General features: G+C 38.6%; 1 protein-coding gene and 1 non-coding gene across 6 annotated transcripts in view; both read right to left on the bottom strand.

The window, feature by feature from the left end:
- Positions 1-5,337: 5,337 nt before the first annotated feature.
- The window catches only part of PTPRG (protein tyrosine phosphatase receptor type G), a 658,718-nt gene continuing 652,946 nt past the window's right edge, over positions 5,338-11,109 (bottom strand). For all 5 annotated transcript variants that reach the window (XM_015236580.3, XM_072941596.1, XM_015236598.3 and 2 more), the window contains 2 exons: positions 7,048-7,183; positions 5,338-6,234 (listed from right to left, as the gene is read on the bottom strand). In XM_015236580.3, coding sequence (XP_015092066.2) covers positions 6,088-6,234; positions 7,048-7,183 — 283 coding nt within the window. In that variant the 3' untranslated portion in view covers positions 5,338-6,087. The remainder of the gene's footprint in view (positions 6,235-7,047; positions 7,184-11,109) is intronic.
- On the bottom strand, positions 9,371-9,477 carry LOC116284049 (U6 spliceosomal RNA). The gene has a single exon (XR_004193835.1). It is a non-coding gene; the product is annotated as a U6 spliceosomal RNA (small nuclear RNA).

The raw sequence follows: 11,109 nt of genomic DNA, 5'->3' as shown, positions 1-11,109 counted from the left end.
CCCTCTCCAGTGTTTATCATTTGTGGACTTCTGAGTGATGGCCATTCTGACTGGTGTGAGGTGATACCTCATTGTAGTTTTGATTTGCATTTCTCTGATAATTAGTGAGATTGAGCATTTTTTCATGTGCCTATTGGCCATTTGTATGTCTTCACTGGAGAATTGCTTTTTAGGTCCTCTGCCCATTTTTGGATTGGGTTTTTTTTGTTTGTTTGTTTGTTATTAAGTTGTATGAGCTGGTAGAACCAGTGTTTTTAATCTTGTCTCTGAATCCAGGCATGATTAGTAGTGACTTGTTTCTAAATCTTAATGTTCTCAAGTCTAAACTAACTGTCAGAAAATGGGATTTTGGACCGGTGGCTTTTTGCACTCTGAATTCATGGCCCCATTCTTGGTAGCAGAAGTGGTTTCCTTCTCTAGAGTTCTGTCCTGGACAGTAACTGCCATGGAGTAGAGAACTGGTTTGTTAATTATTTTGAACAGTCCTAACTGCTGCTTCATGGAAGCATCTTGAGTGGACTTAGAAGCAGTTAGCGATGTGCGAGCCACCACTACCCCATCCTGACTAGCTTCATAGGATTTTAAAGATGGAAGAGCATATTGGTATTTATTTTATAAATTTATACTGAATACTTTTACTGTGCTTTCAGTTCTTGGTTTACCAGCTTGAGATGGAAGATGGTCTCAAAATTCGTATGCAACTGCTCGTCAGATCCAGGCAGGTTAGACCGATAACGAGGAGACATGATGTAACGGGTCAGATGCGGGCTCTGGTGAACTGGAGGGTAAATGCGTCACCGAAAAGGGGCAACAGCCACTCCTCTCCAGCTTGTTAAGACCATGTGAGGACATGAGCCAGGTGTTGTAATACCGCCCACGCTTTTAAAAGGAACTTGAAATCTGAATCGTAATATAAAGGTTTTCATTTTTTTGGATGTTGGAAACTAAGAAGAATTTTTAAAATTTCAGCCTAAATATATCTGTAGCGACTATGATCTACAGGTCATCAATTTGTGACCTCCTGTGGACTCTGTGATACGGAGTATTGAGTCCCCATGGATGGAATGTGAGGAAGACTTGAGTTATATCATTAGAGAGATTCATTCTTTTGTGCTGGACTGGTCTTTCTTCCAGACACCACTGGGAAAGATCAATACATTGTTTCTTAAATTCCAGTTACTTGTGGAGAATGAACTCCCAGTTCTTTCTCTCTATGGAAGGAAAAATTGGGAGCCCTGATGGTAAGAGTTGAAATCCTAATGTGGGGCCTGTAAAAGTTCAGAGAGAACAGTGGGCCCAAACAGCTGCCAAGTTTGGGACCCCTGTTTGGAAATGTCAGAATTCCTCAAAAGTAGAAGCAATTGTAGCGATGCTGTATGTAAGCATTTCATAAATTCTCCCAAAGTCTTGCCAGGATATACCCTTCATCCTACAGAGTAAATGTTAATAGGGAGAAATTGCTACAAATCTAGTTGATAAAATGGAGAAATAATTCTAGTAACTTAGCAGCAGACTCATAAAGGATATAAAGTTTGATTCAATATGCAGGTAAAACTGTGTCGTCGTTTACTCTCTAAAGGAGGAAGAACTCAGAAAAGCCATTTCTTTTTGGTTTTCTGCTTATGTAAAGATGACTACCAGCAATCAATTTACTACCATAAAAACTAAGACCAAGGGTCAGTGGGTATAAATGTGACCTGTTAAGAGAAACAAGTAACTGATTTTTTTGGATATAGATTATTTTGATAGAAATGCTCAGCACTAAATGAATACATCAAAAACCATACTTTATTTTATGTATAGCAATACAATTTACATATTAAATAACACTATAATAGAATGATTTGATATAGTTTTAAACAGAAGAAAAAAGGGAAAAATTTCAGGTTACAAAACCCCTTCCCCCCGAACAAATTAAAAAAAACAACACCACTTTTTCCAAATGGGTCAATGCAATGAATGTATTCAGTGAATAATTATGTCTAATCCTATTGCACAAATGGTCAGTGAAATGAAAAAAACCCAACTTTCACGATCACTGCCTCAAAGAAATAACACACGTTGGATTCTTTTGGAATGCAAAGATGGTTCTTGCTACTTCAATACACAGAAAGTTGAATTCACGTATCCACCACAAAGAAAAAAAAAAAAACTATGACAGAGTTGAAACTAGAAAAAAATTAGCTTTATATGAAAATATAAAATTCTATGATTATATACCATAGATACAAAGTTCCCAGAAGATGCTTATCCAAGCAACAAAATATTTACAGTTTTAATGATTTTAGCTATTTCAAAATGAAGTGAAAGAAACATGAATCAACACGAAGGCTGAGTTTTTTTGTTTTTTTTGTTTTAGAAACCATGGCTGCTTGCTAGTTTCAAATGTCCTAACAAAAAAGGAGTCACTACCCCAAATGTTGGAGAGTTGCGCCATTTTATAAAATCGACTGTCTCCTTTTCTGGAGACGTTTATTTCTTAAAACTCAAGATATTTTTCTTGAAATTAATTATCCTCTGTAGAAAATGCTTCCCTTTGCAAATATTTAACAAAAATACTAAAAACAGTTTTGACAGCTAAGACAAAGTAGAGGCCAAATATCTTTATTACAGTTCCCTCCTATTGGTAGCATGCCTTCTTTCTAGAGATAAGTAAAGCCAGTATTGTATGTTAAATGGCAACGAAGGGCAAGCGCAAAGGGGTAAGTGAAATTACAGCTTTAAAAAAAAAAAAAAAAGCAGGCATTTTCCCTTCATATAAAAAGTCACTGGCACCATTTGAACATAAACTTTAGGAGACAGGAGTTGAAAATGTATTTTCCAGTATAACTGCTAAATTCTTAAGACAAACTACATTTTGATTATGATTTCTTAAATTATGATGAACTTGGGTTTCTGTTTTTCAATTTTTTGCTTAGAATTAGTAATATGTATCTTTGGTAAATTGGTATCTATATTTTAATTTTTAAATACAGTATATATGCATTTAAGAAAAAATTCATAACAAGGCAGTTGTGCTGTGTCATTATAAAACAATTAAGGTTATTTGTTGATTTCAGTATGTCACTCTGGGCTATAAACTGCAACAGCCAGACCTTAAATGCCATAGCCTTCTCTGACCTTGCTGGACTCTTCAACTTGAAATAAGACTCTAAAAAGCTCCAAGGCATAGAAATTAGGAAAACCAGTTCAGCTAATCTTAATCATCTCAAATTTCAGATGTTAATTTTTTTTTTTTTACTATGAAAGACGATATTATGGTTTTGGATGCAAGAAAGAGTTCTCTTGATGGCAATAAGGTGTCTTTTTTGTGATGTCCAGCACGGCCACTTCTGATCATTGCAATTCAGTTTTGAATGACGTGTGTGCATTGTTTACTTAGACCTACACTCATACACCCCAAAAGTTAATTTTTATAAAATAGCACACATTAATTTGCAATCGCTGTCTTTCCTCCTGAGTGCAGGTGGCAATAAACCTTGTTATGCAGTTAAGCAATGTGCCTCTGTCTCAAAGAAAAGGCTATCTTTGAAACTCTCTCTGGAAAGATGCAAGCGTATATTTGCCAATAACAAATGAAGAGTGATAGGATACACCCTGTGGTCAAAGTGAGGAACTGCGCCGTCTGTCTTCAGTGAAGTGTGTTTGGTTCACTTTGGCAAGATGGGTAAATAGCAGTTGCTCATAGCTCAGTGGGTCAGGATTTGTAGACTGGTTCAAGCCTGTGGTAGACACTCAGTGAATGTCTAAGCCATCCTTGTAATGTTTCTATTCTATTTACTGGTTCTCTCTCTTTATCATGATTCTGATATTCATCTAAGAGATGGTCACAGAATTGGACAGTAAGTGAATTGAGCCCTCTGTAAACAGCACAGAAGGGAATACTTGCCATGTGTCTTCTAATCAGTGTTTTGTTTTTATTAAGAAAAAATTACGGAGGGACCACAAACCCCATCTTGAACGTTGCTTCCAAAAGTCAAGTCCATTGTGCCATCTACTGAAAAGAGCTCGTATCAGTACTGTCTACAACTAAAGTAACCTACTTAACTGACCAACATGGTTTAGACCTTGCCACGGTCTGAAACCTTTCCTGATTTCCCTCAGCCACCTGGCAGTTGTAGCGTTGCTTGCTTAAGTATTAGGTGGAATGTCTTTGTGTCCCCTCTGATGGGAGCAGAGGGGTGGTAAAGGTGTCTGTGTCCCCTGGCACATACCATTTAGCAAACTTGGCTCACTTGCGCATCTTTTCTCAGCCTAGCCCACACGGTTCGTTAACAGTGGACTATCCTGTGTGGCTGAAATCTACGTGATGAAAAGATGAGATGAACCCTGGCAAGCTACGTATGAAAACTCTGCTCAACTGGCCTGTGCGTCGGAACTCTCTGTCCTTCGCAGCTTGGGGCCTTCAGCTCCTCTCTGACAGGCTTCACAGAAAGCCACCTCAAGATAAGCAGCATCTCAGTGCTGGTTATCATGAATGTTTCAGTGCCTATCCAGACAGTATGATAGTAACCCATGTGGACTTTTTGTTGAAGTTTATTGACATAAAAAAAAAAACAAACCCCAAACCCTTTTCTTTTTAACAGGCCCAGTTCTGGTGATGGCTTCGCTTCTGACAGACGTTGTCCCTGAAAAGCAAATATGCAGCAGAGGAAGCAGATCTCAGTAAGGAGCTTATTTTTCTAACTGATGCTCCTGATTTTCCCATGATGCACTGCAGGGTGAACACAGCTCCAAGAGGTCACCTCCTTGGTTGGGCTCTGTAATGATGAGCAGCCTCTCTTACGGAAGTGAATCTGCTGTTCCTAAGCCTAGACTACACAGAAGCACACAACGTTGTCTCCTCCTTTTAAAAACCATTTGAAAGTGTCACTATCCCCTTTTACTCAAGATTCTGATTTTCTCTAAGTCTGATTTATCCCTGTGTGGGAGTCTGGATAGTCCCAAGACTCTTGCTAATACGGGATTTTCAACTTAATCCTAAACAGAAGAATGTATACAATTACGAGATTTATTGTGAAACATTTGGTAAAAAAGGAAAGAAAAGAATGTTAGCTATATAGGTAGTTTTTTTTTTATTAGATCGATATACGAGTGATAGGAATATCTTAGAGGACTAGTTTCAAAATTACACACCTGCAAAAATTCTCGTTATTCTACCTGCTGTGAGGTATGGCATTAGAAACCGTGAAGCAGTAATGGAGGCTTCACTAAAGGGTTTCATGACTGGAGGTGTGTGAAATATTGCCATTTCTCTTTTGTAAAAGATGGCCTCGATTTTGGGGTGTAGCTATTTCAGGGAGGCAAAATGGAAATAACACACACTGTCCACATAGCTATTGTGAAAACTGTAATACAGAGAGATCCTTTATTTTGACACAGTTGGGCATTTTTTTAAAGCTATGAATATAAGTTTGTAACTAATAAGTGATGTTCACATGAAACAACTCTTAAACCTTCTAATTTCTTAATGGACATCTTCACCCTCGTAAATGGAACTCCTTCAAGGCCGTGAGGTTGGCAGACCTTTTTAGTAGCTCCCCAAAACCTGCTATTCTCTAAAAGGATAAATGTTCATCCACTCCGTTAAGATACAGAAGGCATTCAGTATTCAACAGTGCCTTAAAAACAAACAAACAAAAAAAACAGGAGAGGAGGACTGAGGAAAAGTACAGCATTGCCTGCTAGTAGAATGCAACTACTTGAGCAATAATAATAATGATTAAAAAAAAATCAAGGTTCACTGTCATAACAAAGACCTTCACTGTACTGAATTAAAAAGTAGCGTGTATGCGGTCATGGAATGTCACATCAGGGCTCGCTTTAGTATTAGATTATAGGCAGTAACACTGATCATATAGTGCAAACTAGGTAAGATCGCGTTTCACCGTGTGAAATGAACAGAGGTGCAAATGCTCAGTAGGATACCATTAAGACATAAAATGGCAAAAAATAAATATCAAAACTTTTATCAGTGTAAAAAAGTAACTGGGTTATTGTTATAACCTAGAGTCTGGCAAAAAAGGCCTCAAAAAAGTTCTCAGTCTTCAGAAGGTTTACAAATGAAGTGCCCTTGCAGGGTCCCGATCACACCAGAGACTCCATGCTCTCGGCAGGGTCCGATTCATCTGCAATCAGAACAGCACCGTTTTTGTCCGCCGTCATGGGACCATTTCCGTTCTCTTTAGTGCTGACCAAGCTGAGCATTGCTTTGTAGACAAACTGGTATTGTTCCTGGAAAACAAGAGGGAGACACTTTGAGCCAAAGGACAGCTTCATCACTTCGCCTCAGGTGGAAATGCCGACCCAAACTGTGACCGAAAAACAGACTAGAGAAACAGGAGTATGTGTTCACGCCAAGAAACGTCACAAAGAATCACTGGAATCCTCTGTAATCCAGACCTACTCATTCTTCGTGTCCTTTTGATCTCTGCTACCTTGGAATGAATTCTCAGTGTTGACAGGCCATTGAGATAACAGGATACCCGTGTTTTATAACCTGAGAATGCTGTACTCTAGAAAACAGTTTCTCAACCTTAGCATTTTTGACATTTGGCCTAGGTAATTCTTTATTGTGGAGGGCTGTCTTTTTTAGAAAAATTAATTAATTTTTTTAAATTGAGGTACATCCATTACAGTGTGTCAATTTCTAGTGCACAGCACAATGTCTCAGTCATGCAAATATATACATATATTCATTTTCATATTTTCATTAAAAGTTTTTGTAAAATATTGAATATACTTCCCTGTGCTATACAGAAATTTTTTTTAAATCTATCTTTATGTATAGTGGTTAACATTTGCAAATCTTAAAAGTCCCAAGCATTTAGTGGAAGGCTGTCTTAGGCGCTGTAGGACCTTTAGCAGCATTCAGGGCTCTACTCACTAAATTCCATCCCCACTTGTGACAATCAAAAAAAGTCTCCAGACATTGCCAAACATCCTTTAGGGGGCAAAATCACCCCCAGGTAAGAACCACTGTTGTAAAGGGCGAGCCAGAGTTTCAACTGATGTTGTACAGGGTTCACAAATAAGCAGAGTACTTACAATGTCTGTGAATACTCCAGGCCTCATAAGATTGATCATTTTTGCAACCTGGAAAACATCCACGGCATTTTCATTCTCCAGCTGCTGGGACAAGGTGGTCAGGGCACACAGCATTCCCGCTGAAACTGCGCCGTACCTTGGGGAGGAAAAAAAAATCGATTTCAGATTCACTAAAGGACTGAATACACTGGAGTGAAATTACCATCACATGTGTACATGGAAGGTAAACAGAGTGTATAGAACACAAAAGTGAATGGAATGCGGGGCAAGGGGAGAGACTGAGAGGTGAGTGCACAGGCGACATTTGCTGAGTGTGAAATTTCTCAGACTGGCTTTACCAGACGTTTAGCTTGGTACCTAACATGAAGTGAGAAATTCAAACTCAAGACTTGGGAGGGCTGTAAGATTTACTGTCGGGGACGAGGTGGGTGATACAATAGGAAAAATAATATTTGAGAATTTTAACTAGAGGTTATTGGACAAGTAGAAAGTGGTGGAAGGCTCTGGAAAAAATTTGTTTTAACGATCCCAAGCAGCTAAACTGAACTTCCAGAATATGAATAAAAATGGAAATATGTGGTTAAAAATGCAGTCAGAGAATTCTGAAACCGAGTTTCATATTTAGTAATTATTTCTGGCATTGAAGTGGAACTTTCCAAATATGAGCACCTTCTATAAAATTCTTGGAAAAATATGGTTCTCTTTGCTTCACACCCCGACACAAAAAAACACTGAGCAGGGTAGCACTTTTTCATCAGGCCAGGTTGGCATCTCCAGTTTTTCCCGGAACCTGTGATGGCACATAGTTTCCATCCTACTGATGGGAAAACAGATGGACTAAATGAATTGTTCAAGGTGGTGTTGCTGGCTGGTAGTAGAAATGAGACTGGAATTTAGATGCTTTGTGTCCGCTGTTCTGTTAAAAATGGTTAAATAGTCAGTTTCTAAAAGTACTGTTACGTGAAAATAAAAACATGACAGAGAACAGTACAGAGACGATTAGCGTGGCCCCTGTGATGCAAATGAGGCCGACTTATTTGCCCACTTCAGAGCTAACTTGTCCAAGGGAAAAACTGTTGGCCGTTGAGGTACAGCCGTCCCAGAGCTAGGAATCTGGGGACACGTCAGTCCAGCTCGCGGTTTCACCTGCCGCACGCACACCCTCGTTTCCCCACGGGTGGCCGTTTACGCTCTGTCCTTGCGCACGAGCGGAGCGGTGCAGAGGGGCCCGGCACCCCGCGCAGAAGTAGGCCCAGACGGACCCATTTTCAGTTCTAAAGATGCTGCCGTACTTCTCTGCCAAGTGGCCGTTACCTGTCCGTACTCCTCCCAGCAAGAGAATACTTGTTTCTCTTCATCATTTCCAAGTCTGGCTTTGGCCAAGCTGAGGGGTGAAGAACTGGATTTTCCAGCTGCTTTAATTTGCCTTTCCTTGATGACCAGGGGAGCTGAACGTCTTCTGTGTTTATTGACGATCTGTATTTCTTCTTCTGAAATTGTGTATGAATGTATTTTGGCCGTTTTTCTATTAGGTCTGTCCCTTTTAAATGAATTTGAGTTCTTTTATATTTTCTGTCTTGCAAGTATGTTTTCCAGTCTCTTGTTTCTCTTAACATTGTGATCGTTTCTGTTAAGCTGACGTGTAGCTTAGATGTCATCAAATTTATTGATCTTTTTTGCTCTGGCTTCTTTTGAGACTTGTTTGAGAATGCTTTCTCTAACCCACTAATTAAAATGTATTCTGCTCCATTTTTTCTGTTTTATTTTTTACATTTAATTGTTTAATTCCTTGGACTCTTATTCTTGTTTTGATGTAAGGTTGGAGTCTGACTTTAGTTCCTATAGCTACGGATGACCACTTGTCCCAGTGGTTAATTGCATAGTCTCATCTTTCCTCGTTGATGTGACTTGCATTTTTTATCATATACTCAATTCTCATATACGCAGGCCTGTTTCTAAACTACTTTGGCCCTTAAATCTGCTTATTTTTTATACTATATTTCCCCGCATTTGTTTAAATTCCTATAGGTTTTTAATAAGTCATAATTGCGGAAACTTGCTTTATTAGGTATTGTCTTGGCTGCCTCTACATTTACTGTTTCACTTTCCAAAAATGTTTTATCGAAGTGTAGTTGATTTACAGTGTTAGTTTCAGGTGTACAGTGAAGTGATTCAGTTATACATATACCTACATAAATATTTTCTTTTCAGATTCTTTTCCATTTATGTTATTACAAGATACTGAATATACTTCCCTGTGTTATATAGTAGGTCCTTGTTATACAGAGTAACGTGTGTCTGTTAATCCCCAAGCCCTAATTTAAAAAATATGGACTGCTTCCCAAATTGGTATGTTATCCTTGTGCCAGGGCCATGCTCATCTTCTCTGTATTGTTTGAATTTTAGTATGTGTGCTGCTGAAATGAGCACTGTGATTTTTTTGTACTTCAAACATACATATTTTCATTTTCCACTTGTATGCTTATTTCCATAGACCTCTACCCTTCTACGCTGTCCCGTCCTGTTTCACGTTAATTGTGACACTGGACTGTCAAGGAACACAAAAAGTTTTGCTGGGGTTTTGGTTAGGCTGCATTGAATATACAGATAGACGTGAGGAAATTAGTATCTTTGTGTTTTTCTGTTCATGAACATGATGTCTTTTCTCCATTTATTCAGGTCTTTTAAAAATAGATTTCACAGTTTTCTTCATAGTCTTTACCAATTTCATTGTGAATTCCTAGGTACCGTAGAGTTTCTGTTACTCTGAAGAATGGCCTCTTTTATGACATTACTGTTCGGTTTCAGCTGATATATAGGGAAGTTACTGCCTTTCACGTGGTGAACTTGCACCCAGCCACGCAGCACTCTTTAAGTTCTAATAATTTGTGGATTCTCTCGGAACTTGGCTACATCTTTATCTGCCAATAATGCCACTTCTGTCTCTTTCGAACTTGAAAGCTTCTTCCGTCTTTTGCTTTTTACTGCATCAGCTAGGATATCAATAGATTTTGCATTCTGACATTGTGAAGAGGTATCATACTTGTTCGGTAATGGTGAGGTTTCCAAGTTTTTAATATTGAATAAAAATACTTGCTGTTGGCTTCTGAGAAGTAACTTTATGAAGTTAGAGAGGATGCTTCTGACTTCTGGTTTGCTAAGAGTGTTTCCTTTTGGGGATAGGGACTGTGAGTGGGTGTTATTTTATTGTATGCTTTCCAATGTTTATTGATTTTTTTTAAAGAGAAATTCCTTTCATAGTATCCTGAATTTACTGAGAAGATTTTTTTTGGTACCATTTAACTACTTGTATATTCCTAGGATAAACTGTACTTTTTCATGACGTATGTCATTCTTTTAATGTAACATACTGGGTTTTTTCTGACAGTGTTTTATTTAGACCTTGGCACCCATACTCAGGTAAGTAACACCGGCCTATCTTTTTCCATTCTGTGCTAGCCTTGTTTTTCTTAATCAAGGTTACATTAAATCTTCTCTGTCTTATTCTGTGTGTTCAAATGTGGTCCAAACTCAGTGGGTCTTCACAGTTTGAAAACTCATCCTTTTATTGAGTTAGTAGTAACCACTGATGTGCGCTGTGCTCTGCGTGCCAGGCGCTCTTACAGGTTCCAGTGTGACGCTCAGAATCATCCGATGCTGTAGTGCTGTTATTACGCGCATTTGAGGTTGAAGAGGCAGGGCACATCCAGGTGAAGTGACCGGCCAGGGTCTCACAGCTGGGGAGACTAGAGCTTATGTGTTGAGCTGATACACGTCAGTGGCTGAGAACAGAGACAGTATATACCATGTGTCCACCAAGTATCATTTATTATGATCAGGGAGTGTTATAATTTATTTCTGTAGAGCTGTAGTTTTAAATGTGTTATTTGTTTTAAAATATTTCTATTTTTAACCTTTGATTAAAGAAAATGTCAAACTACACACAGAGCTATCACTTAGAATAACTATCAGCTCACAGCCAGTCTTGTTTCATGTCTGCTTGCTCCCCGTGGATTTTGAAGCAAATCGCAGGTATTTTATTCATTAATAACTTAGTATAAA

The sequence above is a fragment of the Vicugna pacos genome, chromosome 17 (genome assembly GCF_048564905.1).
Source record: "Vicugna pacos chromosome 17, VicPac4, whole genome shotgun sequence".
NCBI classification, from domain to species: Eukaryota; Metazoa; Chordata; class Mammalia; order Artiodactyla; family Camelidae; genus Vicugna; species Vicugna pacos.
This window is presented reverse-complemented; position numbering and strand designations above follow the sequence as displayed.